Genomic DNA, 21,200 nt, shown 5'->3' on the forward strand with positions numbered 1-21,200 from the left:
GGTATTAGCAACAGCTGACCTCACGTTTTAACGTTCTCACGAAAAATACGTTCCATTTACGACAAGATTGAGAAAAACATTTTTGGTCATCTATTTAAACCGAACGTGAATATACAAAATGGTTACGATGAATTAGTTTAAGAAGAAATAGAAATGCTCGAACGCTAATATGTATTGTTATTTATTTGAAAATAAATTATACATACAAAACTACTTCGATAATTTTGTTAATCTTCTCAACAAGAATTCTGAATTAAACAACTTCTGTTGCAATAAAAAAATATTGAGTACACAGTTTATCATTAATGCTTTATTTCATGTATTATCCAGACTCTCACTAGGCGCCTTCTAGAGGCCCTCGACACGAGTCTTGTCGATTGGATGCAACATCCACACTCTTGATTTATCCAGTTGCTCGCTATGTCTACTACAAAATGGACGTAATTCAAATGGATTTAATTGTTTATACCAGATTATTTTGAGGATACATAATAATGAAACAATTTATAGTTTATAATTATTATATTTGATTTATTTAAATGAAAATTAAGTTTTTTTCAAAATGAAATATGGTAGAATATCAATACCAGCTACATAATTTAAAATGGTTGTAGGTCCTTCGTACACCGTACCGGTTTGACCATCAGTCCATGTTCCTTTGGGTAAATATATATCCCTTAATGTCGTATTCATTTTCAAAATTGGAGCAACAAGGATTTCTTCGCCCAATAGGAACTCTGAAAGGAAAATTATTTTTATAATTTTAATGCTGAAAATAGTGGTCTAAAAATTCTTGAACTTTCATATCTACATATTCTGATAACTTGAATTCTCAGGTAGCTTATTTTTTGCTAAAACCTCGTTATAATCAGTTTAATGTTGTAGCATATTCCTCGTACATAAAATCGTTTTGGCAGCTCCAAACTCTCGCCAAGACACGAGCCTTGGCGAGCGGAGGCCGGAGGAGTTCTAGCTACTGCCGATTATGTCTCCAGCAGGGTCTGTGCACTGGAATAGGAGAAGTTCGGGACGATTTTCATCGCCATCTCTGTTAGTGGCTCACATCTAAAAGTTTACTTTTTGGTGTTTTATTTTTGAATGTTTGTCACTCTGGATTCTGAAACTAAGTTGCAATCATGCATGGAGAAACATCCAAGATTATTGAATGAACAACGTCCATCTTGCAAAGGTGTATAAAATCTTTGCAAAGGTGTTTGATATTGTTTATTTATTAGCTATTTGCATTTTTGTGCATTTAAAAGTTATTATTTGTTGCGAATTGTACTGTCGTGTTTACTTACTCAATATGAGTAAACGAGTAAAGGCCTGTTGTGTATCGGGATGCACGAATAAGCAAGCGATAAGGTGATAGTAATATTTACTATTTATCAACATAAAAATATTTAAATTGAAATCAATTCCATATCTATAATGATTTTATCCTGATTTTACTATTTTATAGACATTCCATTCCTACGTTTGCAGAATTTGGTTAGAATAAATAACCCCAAGTTAATGTTTGCAGATACAGTATTATCATCACATAGAATATGTGATATTCACTTTGAACCAATTTGTAGAAACCCCAATGGCAGGTTAAAAAACTTTCTCTGCCAACTCTACATTTACCTGATAAGTACTTATATTTACTTGGACAACAAACCTCTTACGAATCATAGTGAAAAGTTATGCAGAGGAAACGAATTGCTATTTTTGTTTGTAGGTTACGAAAAAGGTGAAAATGATATTTTTTGAGTACGGGAGCAACCATCTTCATTTTCAACTCCAAAAAAGCTAATAGGTAGGTATGAATTGTAGTATATTATTGTTTGATTCATTGTACATTTTGGGTATAGGCGTGACTCAACCATTTATGGCAGTTTTAAGCAGGTAGAAATGGATTGATGTGTTTAACATCTGGGAAACAGACTTCATGTTTTTAATTCATATTAATAACCAAAAGGATTATTCAATAATAATTTAGGTGAAAGATAAATGTCATTGAATATTTTCTATAATGTAGTTGTCCAATTAGGTTTATTTTTGCTTACTGAGAGAATAAAAAAAAATATTTTTTTGTGCGCCTTCAGCAAAATTCTGTGATATTTTTAAAAGTTTTTCTGTTAAAATTTTCGTGCCCCGGTTAATAAATTCGTTAGGCATAAAGAAACAAATATTTCGTTTGGAGGATTTGACAGACATTTCCTCAATATTTTGTTCAGATCATATGGATTATGTAAATATTAGTTTTAACATATGCATCTTTCATTACGTAGGTATTATTAATAAAATTTTGAAGGGCAAAGATGGCAAAGAAATATGGGGAATGCTGCAAGAAAGACAAAGGCAATCATTAATTATCCATGGTTATAAAATCAGTTTTTTATAAACCATTGTATGTACCATGTACAAACAGAAACATTTTTTAAACACGCCAACATCTCACTGTTGACACTCCTAAGCCTGCTAAAGTGCGAAGGAAAATTTTGGTTTTTGGATATAGTTATAAAATGTCAAAAACAAAATAAAAATTATAATAATCATCCTGTGTTTCAATATTCCATCTACCTATATCTTATATAAACCATTTAATTGTGAAATTTATATGGTCGGGCCTGGTTGTCACATAAATTGTAAATGAAACCAAAATATTTTACAAAATACTTCATGTAAACAGCATTTTAATTTCAGGTATTTATATTTTCTTGTAAACAACAATATTTGAATTTGAAATGTTATACTTTTGTTTCATTCACAATTTAATGCGACAAATAGCTTCGAGCATTTAAAATTACTCGAGTTTCAAATTTCCCGCGAAATTAGCATGGATATGAACCTTAGATCAAATCTTTGATTATAGAAATCTTTTTTCTTGATACAGAGCCAGTCGGAGAGATGTCGCTAGGATCGAACTTTGTCGTCAAATTTTTATACAGAGTGGTAGATCTATCGTGTATATAATCATTGGTCTCCACCAGTAAATAGAAAAGTGAAACGTGAAAATGTGGTTGATTGCCTCACCCTCACCCATTCAGGTCAGTTGACTGACACCAGTGAAATTGATATGAAGCAGAACGACAGCGAGGCGTGGCGAGGAAAGCCGAAGGGACACACTCTTGTACTCGCGTTCCCTCGGTGAGAGTCTAGATCAAACTTAAAGTAAGTAATGGTATTAAACTAAAAGGTTTTTAAAGATTCCGTAAAACTTTATGTAAAATTGTGATATTTAATTATTAATGAAAAGTATTGATTAAATTCCACTTTAAATATTGAGTCAAACCAAAAAATAAACTCGTCTTGAAGTTGAGCAACCCACTTTCCGTTTCACTGTCGTTGAATGTAATAAAATTGATCCTCTTCCTGAAAGCGATAACACCTCGGCATCGTTAAGGCTTGTTTCAATGTTTCTGGTAAGGTCCGACCTTTTTCACCCTCATTATAAAATCAAATCTGAAAAGTTATATAGCGTAGGCCCAAAAATATTTATGATAACAAACATTTCTCTTAAATAATGATGGTGATAAGTACATAAGAATTCTATTCATCTTTTAATATATTATTGACAGCTTTTTTTGAATTGTTGCCGGTCAGTGTTTTAACCTGACACTAAAACCAAAAGAAATTATTTTTCGTATACGAGAATTTTTTAAACACTACTCTAATGAAAAAAACAGTTCAGCACGAGGCTATAGAAACTGGGAAAAACTCCCGGAAAATGGGTATTTTGTCAAAAACGATTTTACAATTGCGTTTTTGGACATGTTACACTTTGGACTAGAGTATCGACATCTTCATAGCATTTATTATTTTTCATAATACGCGTACCAGCTTCGAATATTGAACCCTCGATTCATCTCAATTTTAGAGACAAAATTTGAAACAAAAAACGTTAGTCAGTTACTACGAATGTAAATGCTGTGAAGGTAGAAAACTTATTGACCGTATTAGTGTAATAATCCCGTCTATTCCGACTAACGACCAATATATAGTCTCAACTCAAACCTTGCACGTTCATTTTACAATTAACTCACCGTCATTACAGGACAACGCTTCAGAATCTGAGGGATCCAGCCACCATATAGGAGGATTAACAGGACTTCCATCTTCGATGCTTTTTTGCATTGCTTTTAGTATAACATTTGAGTATTTCTCGTGGAGATTAACATAACGTTTGACGATGCCTGGTACGTCGAACTGAAACATTGGTGAAACTATAAAACGCCAAATTGCATCAATAAGTAAATAAGCAAATTAATTGATAGAAATATGAGTTTGAAAACTAAAAATTTCTCGTTCAATTTTTGTGAATATTTTACCAATAAGTATTATAATTAAATATGTAATGACAAAAAATATAATATCGCAACAATTACAGACACAAACTAACGTAACATCAGCGGAAGGAAGTTGTCAGTGACCGGAGCTACCACAATTTGTAGAATAGGCGGCCACTTTGTGTAGAAATGACGTAATAGACCACGCAGCATCATGTGTTTGCTGTTGAAAAATATTTCAAATCCAATTAATCTAATATCACTGTTAGCATAATGATTCAGTGCGTAATCACTATACGAGGTCTGGCCATTAAATAACGAGACTGGTTACGAAAAAAGGTTTTATTATAAAAATTATTCTACATTCGATTTCTTCTCTCACCACACACCTTTCCACACGTTTTTCCCATTGATCGAAGCAGTGTTGGAAGTCTTCTTTGGTAAGGGACTTTAGGAGCTCTGCCGTTTTTTGCTTTCCAACTCAAATTGGGTCCTTTTCAAAACAGATCTTTTTCTAACCTTTCTAACATTTTATGGAAATCTGAGCAGATCCGTTAACACAAGAGCTTTTAGTCAGGAGTCTGATTTTTTGGTACCAGCTTCGCACAGACTTTTGTCATGTGTATTTTATCGTATAAAATTTTTCTAACGTTAATTTATTGGCCTTTAGAGCCTCGGCAATCATCCGGATGCTCATTCGACATTCTGCACGCACAATTTGGTTGATTTTGGTCACTGTTTCCGGAGATGAAACAGTCACAGGGCTACCTGGACGCTGGTCATCTTCAGTTATCTCTCGGCCCTCACTAAAGCGCTTACACCACTCAAAAACACGCGCACGAGATAAAGAATTGTCCTCATAAGTCTCGTGCAACAATTTATAGGACACAGTCCGAATTTTTTCCAATTTAACGAGAAATTTGAGATTGATACGTTACTCCTGTTACCCCACCCGTCTATGGAGCCCTCTAGGCGCGCAGTCTCAGTTATTTATTAGCCAGACCTCGTACTCTGTTTGGTGAACTAATTTCGTGCAGCAGTCGTGTGAAAACCCGTCCCGTTAAGCATCCTTACTCAGACAAAATCTACGGATCGCTGATAATTAGTATATTCTATCAGCCCTTGTCATAGTCTCTTTCCTCTCTTCCTAGTTTTGTGAGAGATTCCGAGAGGTCTTCTCTTTCCGAGAAATATCAGCTCCGGTGGATATACATCCTTTTCGTCGAGAATAAATTGACATCGCGAAATGTTCTTAGATAAGATTATGATTATTCAAACGCTTCTCTAACGTAATCAAGATACGATTGATATCGATGTAAATTATAAGGCTGTTTCAATGATGATTGATTTAGGTCACTTCCATTTGAATGAATCAATAAACTAGTAGAGCTGGAGAGATAACAAATCACAAGAATTATATCAAAAAACAACCGCATAGCTAATCCTGAAGTTTCATTGTAGCATCTGGAAAATCTTTATGGTTGGACCTTATTTTTTTCAAGAGGATCGTTCAGCAGTCAAAGCTAATTTTCAACGTTATATGGAAGTTCTTCGCATATTTTTCAGTCACAGTCGAAAGCTTTCGTGTTCGGCTTGGAAGAAATCAATAGGATGGAGCTACATGAGTAATGTTTGTATGAGCTTGTAAAGCTTTTTTTTGATTTTACGCTTTGGCAATCTACATTGGACTTCACTTGAAATGAAAGTTTATTGTCGTACAAGATTTGAAAATTCCAATACGTGAAGAAATGGTTGATTTTAATGTGTATTAATTGAACCGTCATTTTCTAATGTAACTTTTGGAAAATAGTTGTGATCTTTGGAATTCCTAAAGTGGATAGTTGGTAGATTGTTTTCGTGATAATAAAATTTTCATATGTTTAAAATCACCTCCCTTACAATGTTTTAGAATAAATGCGCAATTTTTATACCACCATATATTCGGGAACTTAATATATTTACTGAAAGTAGACGCATGACATTTTTATATAAGCTCCTTGTAAAAGAAAATTCGTGATCCCTCAACCTCACAAACTTTTGTGCACGTTAAAGTAAATTTAGTTTGGTGACAACTCACTCATTTCATTATACTTGGGACCATTTTGAAAATTCACATTCGTGAGTGTGAATTTAGAATGATAATTTTCCCCGTTTTTCCACACACTTTAATCTCAGAATAACAAACTGAACTATAATATACAAAATAGTAATTACGCAGAAAATGTTAAAACATGTACCCTTTTAGAGATTTCGTTACTATAAGTATGAAAGTAAACGAGACATAAATAATCAATGGCAAAACTAAGATCGAAATTTCAATAATCTATTCTAGAAAAAAAATTATTAGTATAGACCCATAATCGAGATCAGAAAAATTTATATAAGGAAAGAAATTTGAAGAAAGAAGTAACTTACTTCATCACTAGTCATTTCCCAGGGTAAATAACTGAACTGCATAGCTGGCATGAAAGTGTTAGCTTGAGTCCATCGGACAAGTAATTCAGGAGTTGGTAACTGTGTGTAGCCATTACCTCCTATCATATCTGGTAAAACCCTACGAAGAGAAAAGTTTTATTTTGTCTTAGGTCAATAATTTTCATGGTCACTAATTTTTTTCACCAGTCATGCCTTGCAAATTCTAATTGCCTGCGTATTTCCTTGATAATCTGTATCATAGTTTCCTTCTCCATGTGCCATGTAATCAGATCTACCAGAATCTTTATATAATTAGTAGCAAAACGCCCGTTCTAAGAAGTTTGCCTTCCTTCTGTAAGTTTTGGCCTCTCAGTAGCTATATGATTGAAAGAATATTTGTATGGACACTAAATATTGAAATATAATAATCTATAGTAAATTGTAGAATTCTACCACAGAATAATAAGGTCTTTCAAGCAAAAATGCATTTTCTAATCTCCGGAACTTTTTAAGACCAGCTTCACTATAATTTCACTACCCCTAAGTCTCCAACTAGATATTCAGAACTGCTTTATAGACTTTTCCCCATCCCCATGAATAACTTATAGGATTATCATCAGCTTTGAATCAGTGATGAAGCTTTGCATTACCATTTGTGTTGATGCAGTAAGTTGGTCTGCGCTGAGTATGCTAGCTCTGCTCTTACAAAGAAGAGCAAGTTTTTTAACAAAAAATATAAACTGTTACACTCTCAGTGACTTACATTGTATATCCATTCAAATTTAATTGAAATAAAGTTGTGACTAAACTTGCTAAACCATTATCTATGCCCCAGGAACTGTCCTTGTCCAACATTCTAACGAAAATGGGTAAGTCCTGCGTTCTACAAACATACAATTTGGTATAGCTACGTTTGCTTGGGAAATCTATAATATTATTTTAAATATTCACCTCCATGCTGATCTGACCTCAATCAAATCTCCATACTTAGCACAAATTCGTATGTAAGTAGATGTAAGTATATTTGGAATCAATTCTTGATTCACGTTGGGATAAACTGAAGGCTGAAATGGAAAATGTAATAAAGCAACGATTATTTCTAGACCAAATCAATTTAAATATATAGTAAATAGAGGTAAACTTTTTAGGAAACAAAAATAGAGGTTTAATAGATTTATTATTATAATTTATTATATACGGATTTACTATTAGACAATATTATTGTGAATATACTAGTCCTCTTGTCTTGTACTTGTTGAAATACGCTCTGGTAGAAAGGAGATTGAATATTGTTAGTTTAATTGTGAATGCGTTGTTTCAGCTCTTCAATGTTTACTTGGGATCAAATGCAAGTTTAACATTCAAACTATCACTAACGCATTCATCTGAGCAAATAGCAATAAAAGGGAAGGGAATAATTATTGTGATATATAATTCACCATTAAAGTGTAAATTAAAAATCAATTATTTCTCTTTCAGTTGTATGAGTTGGTTATAATCTGATCCAAACTAACAAAACTCAACACAACCTAAGTTAACAACGCGTTAAAAATGAGTCAACAGCTCCGGCTCTAATTGGATGTTATCTCCTTCTTGGATCAAAATCAATCATTATCAATATTCGAGCCTGGAGTAATTCACTTGCATTGGTAATGGATAACTGTTTGTCAATGCCGGAACCAAATGATATCATCACAGTTAAGAAAATTTTGTATAGCTAGGAAACATGACGAGCCATATCACAGTAGCGCACACAAAGCAAAAAATCCATCTACCAACATTCCTCGTCAAACGGTTACATTTTCATAGATCTTCGGTTTGATATCTGTTATCTACTTATTACATAATCATCCACATTAAAAAAAGTTTCGTCACGCAAACATTCATCATCACAAAAATATGCAGATATTGTTTCGTCGAATGTTTTTATTTGGTAGTCTGTAACTGCTACACCATTTAAATTTCAAATGAACGGAAGTGCAAATCTTGCTCAAAAAACTGTAGATTAGGTGATTCGTATTGCCTACACATGTTTAAGCACCAACCGTTACCGATGCTGTTCTTACAGATCTTTACTTAGCCCCGACAACTGCTCTAGAATAACCAACAAATACGCCAAATGTGTTCAATACCTATTTTGTAAATTGTAGATTGTTTGGGGAGTTGTTTTGGCTTTCCAGTAGCTCTGCACCTATACTTAGAACGATATTTTGTACATGACTCTGTATCTCATGGAACAACATTCCAAGGTTTCGTTTTTTGATATGTTTTAAAGTACCAGTTCAATGTCGTTTTTGAACATTTCCTTAGATATGGTTATGAATCTTAGGCGTGGAAGGTTTCTCCAGTAAGACTCCATCTGATCCTCCAGGCATCCGTTCAGTTCGTTTTTGATATGACATCTCACGAGGCTACAGTAAGGATCTGGCCCAAAAAAAAAGAGTCGTTGCCCCTTTGTTGGTAAATCTGTCTGTTTTTCTGCTACCTGATATACCCCGGTGGCATTTGTTTCTGTTATCTAGTGCCTTTAGAGTTTGTTTACACTCTAACTTGGACGTGTACTCAATTGCTTTAAATACCTTGAGGGCACGTTTCTATACAAAAATTCCTAAGCACATATTTTTATTGCTAACAATTCTGCCCGAAAAAAAGGGGGTTTTTCCTTGTGGGTAGTTTGGAAAGTTTATATTTTGCTCCTTATTCGGCATTTTGTATTAGCTTCGGACCATCTGCATACCATTGAGATTTATTTCCGAAGATCCACGAATGAGGTTATTCAAAAATTGAAATTTATTTTAGTATTTGAGTGAATACATACTTGTTGGCCATAATCACTTTCACCAGCATCAAATTTAAAACTATCAAATTGTTGTTCTTTACGTAATTTCATAACTCTACTATTCCACCATTCGGCTGCTTCTGGATGTGTAAAATCTATTTGATGACCAATTTTATCGCCATTCCACCAAGTAGCATTATTTAAACCATCTTCCCCTTTCACGAAATAATCTGGAAGTTAAGAATTGTACCTCACCAAAAATCGAGAAATTCTTTTGTGAGAATTTGAGACTATAAACATTAGTAAGTTTAGCAATTAAAAGGAGAGAATTTTTCATTTCTGACTGGCACTAATCAATTATTCGTTACAATGATTTGTCAAGCATCACTTAAAATCGTACTCAAATGAATTATATTTAAGGAAAATACTTACAGTAAATTGATTTATCAATCGGGAAAATCAAAGTTGTATCAAAAGAAGGAAAGTTTAAAGCTTAATTAGTACAGTATAGTTAGATTTTAAGATAATTGTACTTGGGAAATAATGAAAAGAACTTCTCCGAAATTAGAATATATAAAAAGGTATGTGCCAAATAAGAGAACCTTATTATTTTCAGTCTCTAAGAATCATTCTAGGATTTCAAAGATCCGAGCTCTAATCTGTGTCATTTGAAATAGCTGTCCGTGGTCCTTTGCCCAGATATGATTCAGAATTACTTGTAATAACAAGTCATAGAAGAAACTCACCATGCTCTGCTCCATATTGAGAATTTGGTTCGCAACCTTCATTAACGAATGGATGAATCCACAAGGTGACTCTAAAACCCATATCTTTCACTTTCTTAACCGTTTCGGAAATTGAAGAGAATTTATCTTGTGAAAATTGTTGGGAACCGTAACAAGTCTGGAAAATAATTTTATTAACAATTATATAACATAAAAATACTCTACGTAAAATTTCGAAGATTCAAAGTATATACCCAGTTTGTATTTATATGAATATTTTATTTGATGATTAGATAAAGAATATCCCATCGAAGATAAAGAGAATGTAGTACTGATGTAGAATTAACCAAAAAAAGGTGATAATAACCAGGGGAATAACGGTATTGAATAGGATAAGGATAACTCCAACCAATCTCTCACTCTCTCTCACTATAAATAACAGTTACTATCATATGGTTGCCTTCCCGCATTGGAATCGTAGGTAACGAATTAGAACAACAAGCAAAAAGTGATTTAACTCATACCAACACCGACAATGTAACTATCCATGAGGATTTAAAATCTCACTGGAAAAACCAGAATAACGTGATAGCAAAACTTGAACACTACCTTACACTCTGTACATCATACTCAACCAAGTTACTTCACAGGCCTCTCCAGACGAGATTTAGCCATTGTAAAACGGATAAGAATCAGACACTCAAGACTCACTCATGGTTATCTGATGCCTTCTACCACCAGACCCATTTGCACCAGCTGTAGTTCCAATTTGATGATAAAACACATATTAATTGAATGGGCTCCAAAGATTGAAGCTCCAATTCAAGACTAACCACAAAGACATCCTGAATGATTTGGATCAAATCTATTTTGTGATTCAATTTCTAAGGGATATGAATCTTTACTATAAAATATAGAACAATTATATATTGATAATGTGTTATTGTCTATTTTCTGCAACTTGTCTGAAAAGGGAGAACCGGTTCCAAAAAAGGCAAACACCGTTCCACCTGCAGGCAAAGTCATGGCATTTATTTTTTGGGATGATTTCCATTGACTTTCTAAAGAGATAAAAGAAAAACTATCAGCGGCTGGTATCATGCAAACTTATTGCAACGTTTGAGCGAAGAAATCAAGCAAAAACGGCAGTATTTGGCTAAGAAGAAAGTGCTGTTTCATCAAGGCAATGCACCAACTCATACATCCGTTATTACAATGGCCAAAATTAACGAGTTAAACTCTTTGAATTTCACTCTATTTGCAAGATTCACCCCCTCAAATTATTTTCTACTTCCAAACTTGAGAAAATGACAGGTGATTAAAGATTTTCCAACAATGAATGAATGGTATCGGCTGTCAATGGCTATTGTGAAGAGCTTGACGATATTTATTATATCGAACTCATTGAACATCGCTGACGAAAATTTATAGAGCTAAAAAGAGATTATGAAATTTTTTTCCAAAATTTTTGTGTTTTCTTTGTTGGGCTAGGTACTTCTAGGACCATCCTTGTACACAGCACATTTTTCTTTTCTTTTTACATGTATAGTACAGTTTATTTGAACAATTTGTGAAAGATTTTATTTCTATCAGCGGCAGCGCTGCGATGACATTTTCAAGCATGCGCGGCAGTTGCTTTGATTCACGCAAAAGAAACGTTTTGTAAAGGCACTGAAAATTAAACCCAATGCAATTTATCGGAAAATCACGGAATATGGAACATGGGTATCTTTTGAGCCCCGAAAATCAAACTTAAGCAAATCTTGACAACTCGAAAATTTCTTACTATATACAAATGTTTACTGGGAGACCATTAAGGAAATGCGACGCGCAATGCAGAACAAGCATCAAGGATTTCCTACTGGGCTGGGACTTATTGGTTGAGGAGTCGAGGAGTCACAGAATTTATAAATGGTAAAGGTGTATAAATAGGTGTAGTAGAAATGTCGGAATTGACGTTTGAAGATGACATCGGTTCAATGTTAAAGTCAGTGTCAGATGTGTTATACAGAATTAATTTCAAAAGGTAAGGAAGGATGTAAATTTGTCATAAAAAAGTTTATAAAGTATTTTAAGGTTCTTTTTATGAAATATTAGCAAATATTTAATAAACTTAAGCAAATATTGACAACTCGAAAACTCATGTGCACCGATATTTTTGACACAAAAGGCATTTTTTGGACCAATTTCTTACTATATACAAATGTTTACTGCGAGACCATTAAGGAAATGCGGCGCGGAATGCAGAACAAGCATCGAGGATTTCCTACTGGGCTGGGACTTATTGAATCATCTTCCATATAGCCCAGACCTCGCTCCTAGTAAATTTTATGTCTTCTTAAACCTATAATATTTCTTTGGTGAACATGATGAAGACGATCCAAAAGAACACATTGTCATATGGTTAAAAACAACAACAGTTGGCAACCTTGTTTGACGAAGACAGACAAAAATTTGTGCCACGCTATAAAAAGTATTTATAAAATTTTGGATTCTGTGGAGAAAATTAGTTTAACAGTTGTAAATTTTTGTACAATAAATATGTTTTCGGTATCTGTACACTCTCTTTTTTTATAACGAAGCGGATCTTACTTTGTAAATATTCCTGATGTTTAGAAACAAAGAATCTTACCTCCCAAAAGTCGTCTATTTCTAGCTGCCCGTTTTTATATCCCTGGTTTCTTATACTTTGAGCGAATTCTAAAACAGTGGCGTCATCTATGTTTCTCTTATATTTTGCCCAAGTAGTCCAAATAGGTTCAGATACCATTTTTTCATTTGGATGACCTATTTAATTATGATGATCAATTTGAAATGAACTAAATAATCTAGCAAATAACAAAAGCTACATCACACTATTTAGTTTAGATACTAAAATAATCCTTCAAATTAAACAATCCATAATTTTTCAGAATATTCTGGAATATTCTCGACCTTATACTTCTGGTACTAAGTGGTACAACAAACGCTACGAATTGTCCAAAATATCCCACAATATTCAGTTCCAATCGTCGTAAAGAACTAGGTAGTTCGAAAACTCACAAAAAAAAGTTATTCACTCGGTTTCTAACCACCGTATTGCGCAGGACTGAATTCAGCAAGTTTTATAAGATATTACACACGAAATTTAAGCGAATTAATAAAATAATATAATAAATAATTTTCAAATATAGAATCGATATAAAAATTCATAAAATTTTTTCAACTTACCTGTTGGTTTTCCTAAAAACTTGTTTATTGCAAAAAGATGAGCCTCTTTGGCATCATTTTGAACACCTAATGTATAGTGAAGATAATTCTGAAAGAAAATTGCCTGCATATTGAATTCCAAACAATAATTTACAAAATTGTTTAAAGATTTCAAAAAGTTAAAGACTAACAGACTTTATAAATGGTAATGGTGTATAAATAGGTGTGGTAGAAATGTTGGAATTGACATTTGAAGATGACATCGGTGCAATGTTTAAGTCAGTGTCAGATGTGTTATACAGAATTCATTTCAAAAGGTAAGGAAGGATGTAAATTTGTAATAAAAAAGGTTCTAAGGTATTTTAAGGTTCTTTATATGAAATATTGAACCAAAAATTTTAAGAACTCTATTTTTCATCTGTTTGATACATATTTTTATTTTGTACTTGACCATGATTTCAGTCCCAAACGGTGAATATATAAGTATTCGAAAGCTCGGAAATATATTAGATTCAGTACACTTTGGTGTTGTATTTTGTCACAATCCAAACGTGTTTGTGTACATGTGATATAAATTGGCTTAGGAGCGAGTCCATTAGCAACCGAACACATCAAGAAACGGTAAATAAAATTATTTTTTCGGTAAAATTTACCAATTCATGAAAAGTTATGAAAAGAGCATTAAATGATTATTTTCTGTACTTTGTAAATCAAAGTTTGTTCATAATTTCGGTCTTTAGAATTAGTCTCTAATTGCAGCACTAACTTACTAGAAAATAATACTTATAAATAAAGCCACATTGAGGCATTTAATCTCACCAGAATACACGGCAGATTGAGCTCTATTCAGCTAGGAAACTTTACATCAAAGAGAAAGACAAATTAAAAATTATGATAGAGCTTCATCAATTAATTTTGTAATTCTAGTTTTACCGTAGGAGAAAAATTATAAGATTTTCGCAATAAGCGTCAGAAAACAGAGTTAGAGTAACAATCTTATGGTAGATGTTGCGAAATTATTTACGTATAATATAACTATCATTTAACTAACTTATTTCCAAACTATTAGTGATTATTTTTGATGAGCTTAATAAAGTATGAAACTTTCACATGCCGCTCCCTATATCTATTGAAATTTGGTTTTCTCGAGAGAGAGATTCCTTGGAAAAATTTTAGGTAGGATAAGGGAAATTTTTTATAGGAGGAAGGTTTACTTAGGTTGACCCTGATATAGAACTTACTCCTCTGCAGGATGGGTTTGTGACGGTTTCGTGGTGCTATGCTTGGTGTCCTGGCTAGAAAGGAGAAAAAGCCAACGACCACTGGCCAGAAGAAAACGAAAAGAGAGCTCTGGTCTATATAAAAACATCTATTTGTATTTTTTTTTGTTTTTGAAAATTTTTGATTATTATTTTTTCAATTTAAATGGGGGATGGGCGGTTACAGCCATTTGGCTGATGAACCGCTTAAATCAAGTTACAGAAAAACCGCAGAAAACTTGTAACACGGACGATTTGATCCTCTTAATACGGACACTGGATTAAGCAAGATAATGAAAGTAGTTAACCGAAATGGAGAAAGAGGGAACCCAACTCAAAGTAATGTTTAAACAGTTCCAGTTTAATGTTCGGAAGAAGAGGTGAAAATTTCAGTGGTAAGGATGTTCAACACACTGGGCGTAAATGTATTTCCTTCTCCGAAAAAAAAATACTGTCCGTAGTAGATGTACTTTAAATATTGTACACATATTGTATGGTACAGTTCTTCGTTCTTGTTATTTATGTTGTCGCCGAAGCAATCTACGGCAACTGTAGTTAATTTTCATCCTGCTAGTTCTTTCACATTTTGTCACCACCTCCGCACGCACAAAGTGGTTGGTATGATGCTTTTAGCAGTCTGGTAATTTGGAAATGAACCAGGGAAGTGGTCACCACATCCTCTGGTGAAAGCTTCATTCTAATATTTCATTTCATCAATTGTCTTGGAATGTAGCTCAATCATGCGACATCGACAACAACAGTTTTGACTGATTTATGTAGAATCATAAGCATTGTTATTTTATAAACGAGTTGACAGGTTAATATCAAAATTTGGGAGAAATTGAAATGATTCATTAAGATAAATAAATCATTTTCATTCAATATCAAAAAAAATCTTACCCTCGTTCTATTTATATAAGGAGCTTGTAACTTTGAAATAAAACAAACTTTATTTTGGCTATTATCCTCATTTTGACTGACGAATAAAGGATTTGTGTCGTCCAAAAAGATAAAACCTCCTTGTGAATTCAACCAGTATCTTTCCGCAACTCCATGGTTGTCGTCTTTCCTGCTTACATAAGCAGTCGATTCTTCGATGGTCATATTTTGAAGTGGCCATATTTGGACTCTTCGCTGTGGTCCACCAAACCATTGATAATTTTCTAAATGAAAGCAGTCTTTTAGAACTTCATTCTTATTTTGGGTCTCCCAAACAAAATCGAATGTGTCATCTAATATATTGTCCTTTGAATTGAAAGAAAATGTGATATCTCCCATTTGACATTTCGGTTGTCCTATACATGAAGTACTGCTAAAATCTCTGCCTTCTCCAAGAGTACCTTTGAATACAACTTTACCAGTTCTATCTATGAAAATATTATAAATTATTATTTTTATAGAATTTGATTTGATTCGTTTTCAATTATTTTTATTTGGTTTTAATGAAGATATTTAGTTATTACTTATTACTGTTGCAAAAACTTATTTCTTTTCTCAAAATAACTTCATTATCAACAATAAAATAGTTTCAAATGATCACTATAATTTAACATGAATAATATAAAAAATTATGGTACCACAAGAGCTTCGGAAATAAATATTTAAACCTCTATAAAATTTGTTGGCCCACGACGCCAAGTAAAATGACTAAAAATTTATCGTAAATAAGGGACTTTTTAGGTGCGTATATCAAATATTACGGGCATTTTCAGTTTTTGAAAAATTCAAAAGAAACGTCCGCCAGGTTTTTAAAACTTTAGCAATCCCTATTTAAATAAAAATAATTTTGACCCTTCTGTTTCACATAAAAATGTTTATTAAGTGCAACAGATTTTTCTCGAAAAGTTATCCATATTAAACATTTAACTATCAAAAATTTCTTGAATGACTTTTTGTTCGATTACCTCACTAGAGTGGAATCGATTCCATTTTCATTTTATCCCTTGACTTTTTCAAGGTCAAATTTTAGTTAAAATAGATTCGATATTGGAACAAGCACCCATCTCATCAATATCCACCACTTGTAGAAAGCACATTGAAGCAAAAGTCATTCAAGGTTGAAAGTTGAATATAAAATTCTTCTTGACGAGAATCTCTTACACATAATGAGCAATTAAATCCTGTTTCAATGGATTATTGCTATGACGAAATCAGAAGCTCACACACCAACCTAACCCAACCTAATATAACCTAACCTAACATAACCTAACATAACCTAACCTAACCTAACCTAACCTAATATAACCTAACGAAATCATGAGTCAAGGAACAAAATAAAAATGGAATTTACTTTAAATACAATTATTGATATTGAAACAATCAACCGTCTCATCAAGATCCACCACTTTTAGTGACATCACCGAAACAAAAGTCATTCAAGGAATTTTTGATGGTTAAATATGGAATATGAAATCTAATAGACCCCTTATTTACGATAAATTTTCAGTCCATTTTTTTTATTTGGGCCAGTCAATTTTATAGGGATTTTCAGCTTTTGGTATGGTATGATAATATTTTACGAATACGCCAAGTCATCCAAAAAAGGATACAGGTAAAGCTAGAGACGAATTTTCAAATCTAAAAAGAAAATTGAATCAAATAGAAGAAGAAATTCAAACTGCTTAGGGACAGCAGGCAAATAAAATTGAGGTTTTTCATCTTAATTTCAAAATTTAATTATATTATGTTTTTACGTTGATCGCGGTACTATAAATGACTTATTTATTGAGAAGAAAACTTATCGGTTACCAGCGTAAACAATTGGGTTACAACATGATAACCTCAAATTTGTGTATAACAAACAATTCCGTTACTAGCCGTATTAAATATCTTAGCTTTTCAAACACCTACCGTTCTTGACTTGTAATTCTATTCCATTGTTTGTGCCTTTTAAAGTGAGGCTGCTGTTTATTGATTTGATGGATTTTGCTAAAGTAGAGTCAGTAGCAAGAAGAAATAAGATAAGAGCTGAAACAATTACAAATATTATATTGATTTGAAAGTAATGAATGTTATTGGAAGACCCAAAAATGTGAGACCTCCACAATTTTGGAAAACCAGATTATTATATATATATATAATATATATATTCAAATTATTTGAAATATTCTAAAAGTATCCATATCGCGTTCAACGTGTTCAACACACATACCTACGTATGTGCAGATGTCAATATACATGCAGCTGCAGTTGCAGCACGGTACCAATACTCCTTTTGGGTCAATATTCGGCTTGTAATAATCGAAGATTATTTAATAGGAACGTTTTTTCTTCCTGCACGATTGATCAGACATATCTTAATTTTTTAGAAAATGAATTTCCAGTCCATTTGGAATATGAACCTCTTCTTATTAGAAGGCGCATATGGTTTATGTATGACGGTGCTCCTTCACATTTTGCAGTAATTGTACGCGAATTTTTATATAACCTTTTTTCAGACTATAGAATCGGACGAGGATACCCATACCCATGCCCTGGACACGATCCTCCTGGATTTTTATATGACAAAATATCTAAAATCGCTCATTTACACAACTTCGATATTAAACTTAAGAGATATTTCAAAATCGTATTGTACAAAGTTGTAATATTATTCTTAACAATCCTAGTATCTTCAAACATATTCGACATTAGACGTCGAGCTTTTTTTCTCTATATTTAATATACAGTATGGGGCAAATGAAAGGAATAAATTCGTTATTTCGTAAGCCGGCGACTTTAAGGAAAAATCCCGAAACCTGTCGATTTTTATTTTAAAACAGGCTATTCATAAAGATACCTTTTTATTTTTGACGTCATCTATATGAGCGTAATGACGTCATCGCTAAAATTTTTAATTGGAAATGTGGGTGTTCTAATACATTATTTTAAAGGTCTTTCAAATACCTATTCAGCCATATCAATATGTACAGTAATTGATTTGGGTGTTGTCACAAACATTATTTATGAAATTTCCTCAATTTCTTAATAAAATGTATTAAGTATTGGTATGATGTAATTATTGACACCCAACAATAAATTTTGTAAAGGCCGTCACTGGTAATGAAATGTCTTATCTACCTACTTTTTACCTTTTTTAAAAATCTAGTTACCTTATCAACATCAACATTAACACTTGAACATAATTAAATTTCTGTCAAATGATTGATTATATTATTAGACGAATTCAAAAAGTCTTTGTATCTATCAACATGAAGCTGACTAAAACGCAAAGAATTGAAATTCTAATAATGATTGGTTGAGGAGATAAAGCACGTAGATATGCAGAAAGAAGTATGTACGTTATTTAATAATAAATACCTCAACCGGAACCAATTTCACAATCCATTATAAGCAAAATTGAGAAGAAATTCGGAAAAACGGGTCATGTCAAAGACCTCCCTAAAGATAGTAGAAAACCAATATCAGAAAACAAAGAACTATATGTTCTGCTAGCGTTTCAAGATAATCCCCATACGAGTTCACAGCAAGTAGCAATAGATAATGACATGGACCATTCAACAGTTCTTAGAAAGGTAAAGAAGCTAAGTGGTATCCCTACAAAGTAAGTTAAGTACAAGAGCTTATGGAAGATGATTTTGATAGAAGAATTGAGTTTTTTGAAATTGTTATGGAACAAAATAACAAAGATCCGATGTTTTTAAAAAAGGCTCTTTTCTCGGATGAAGCTACATTTCTACTAAACGGTCATGTCAATCGTCAAACTTATCGTTACTGGGCTACAGAAAAACCACACTGGATGCAAGAGTACCGTACTCAATACCCAGAGAAAGTTAATGTTTGGAATAATAGATAATAGGATTATTGGGCCATACTTTTGCGAAGTAACCTTAACAGGTCCTCGATATTTGCTACCTGAATTGAACCGGCTGTTTCCAAACAGAAATGATTTATGGCTGCAGCAAGATGGTGCGCCTCCACGCTATACTGTATTGGTGCGCAACTATTTGAACAACGTCTTTCCAAATCGGTGGAATAATAAAAGTCGAAAAGGAATAATAGAATGGCCGCCTAGGTCACCTGATTTGACTCCTCTGGATTTCTTTTTATGGGGTTACTTGAAAAGTAAAGTGTACGAAAATAGACCACAAAATATCAATGAACTCTAAGAAAGGATACGTATTGAGATTGTACATTGTATTTTAGCTGAAGGTAAACATTTTGAGCACTTAATTTAGGTTTCGTTGTATTGTCGCCTTTTTTTGAAATAACGAATTTATCCCTTTCATTTGCACCATACTGTATGTCGTTGCTCCTAGTAAAATAATAAAACAATTCGACGCCCTGTATCTCATTAACGACAATAATCATCACACATGTTTATAAGAACTTTTCGTCTTAAAATGGAGTATCGAAGCGCCACTACAATATTTTAGATTACTTAGGAAACACCCTCTATATATTTCTATTCTACTATTGCTTGGTTTTTTCTAGCTTATGTTTTTCGTTATTTAACATCATTTATCATGTTGCTACTGCAATATATTAATTTGAATGAATTTAAACTAACGAAATCCCTGAATTCAATTTTAGAATATCAATTTGGATATAAATTAAGAGATACTTACCGTAAGGAATCATCTTGGTATTTAAAAGGCAATAATCTATCAAGTGAGTAGATATCGTTTCTATACAACATTATTTTATAAAACCTACCACTTGAAAGTACTATTCTTACTTATCTTCAAATTGTTTGCGAACAAATTCCATATCAAATTGCTCGATAGAAATATTATTTGTACTTCATTTAATCATACGAGATGTGATCAAAAAATACGTATTATTTATTCAAAAATATAATAGCAAACACTTTGTATATATTGTGTAGTGTAGTGTGTAGTGTGTAGTGTAGTAGCTATCATCATACCAACCTCCAAATCTATGTTCAGAGCTCCTTTAGCCCCATTCACTTTCACTGATGAATTATATACAATATATCGAGCTACACACATAGCTGCTTCATCATACGCACCAGACAGATCTTGATCATAAAAAATTGAGTTAATTTCCTCCAAAGTACTACTTTTGCTCACCAATATACTTAACTCGACTTTTAGTCCATGTATAGACGCATTTTCCGAAGGCTTTGTTTGGAATTGCTTTTTCCTGCCGTAGCCTTCTCAATATCTTTTTATTCTTTTTTAGGAAATGTTTTATTTTCGAGAAAATCCAGAAATCGCATGGTGCTAAACCCGTTGAATAAGGCGGATGTAAACGGACAGGATGGCTTTTAGTGATCAATATCAATAACCAAAGTGACGTTTGTCATAATGTGTAATTATGATAAATAAAGCCTTTGACATTGAAACTGGATTTTTTCTACCCATCAGTGAAATTTCATTGAACGAAACCAAATGAGAATTTAAATTGTTCACTATGCTCTCGAATTCAGTCGTCCATTTGAACCAACAAGTTTGTATACTTATTGAAAATTTCATGTGTTTTTCTAGTCCACAGTTCGTCATTCTCAACTGACTTATTTTCTCTTTTAAATCGCTTATACCACATCAAACAGTCCTCAGAGCTATTACGTTATTACCATAAACAGATTTCAAAATTC

General features: G+C 32.9%; 1 protein-coding gene across 1 annotated transcript; it reads right to left on the reverse strand.

Annotated features, from left to right (window-relative positions):
• Positions 1 to 503: 503 nt before the first annotated feature.
• LOC130440956 (myogenesis-regulating glycosidase-like) lies at positions 504 to 20,341 on the reverse strand. The gene is made up of 12 exons (XM_056774367.1): positions 20,209 to 20,341; positions 17,492 to 17,608; positions 15,542 to 16,008; positions 13,404 to 13,491; positions 12,826 to 12,980; positions 10,215 to 10,371; positions 9,508 to 9,698; positions 7,641 to 7,753; positions 7,453 to 7,572; positions 6,690 to 6,828; positions 4,032 to 4,194; positions 504 to 737 (listed from the first exon to the last, which is right to left on the reverse strand). The coding sequence occupies exons 1-12, from the start codon at positions 20,219 to 20,221 to the stop codon at positions 547 to 549; spliced, it is 1,914 nt and encodes a 637-aa protein (XP_056630345.1). The 5' UTR covers positions 20,222 to 20,341; the 3' UTR covers positions 504 to 546.
• Between the last annotated feature and the right edge of the window lie 859 nt (positions 20,342 to 21,200).

Source organism: Diorhabda sublineata, chromosome 3 (genome assembly GCF_026230105.1).
Source record: "Diorhabda sublineata isolate icDioSubl1.1 chromosome 3, icDioSubl1.1, whole genome shotgun sequence".
NCBI lineage: Eukaryota > Metazoa > Arthropoda > Insecta > Coleoptera > Chrysomelidae > Diorhabda > Diorhabda sublineata.

Bases quoted from the DNA above. Each gene is read 5' to 3' on its own strand.
- LOC130440956 (XM_056774367.1), bottom strand. The intron at 10,372-12,825 runs GTAAGATTCTTT...ATTATTTTCCAG, and splicing joins AAATAGACGACTTTTGGGAG to ACTTGTTACGGTTCCCAACA. The intron at 4,195-6,689 runs GTAAGTTACTTC...CCAATGTTTCAG, and splicing joins GGGAAATGACTAGTGATGAA to TTCGACGTACCAGGCATCGT.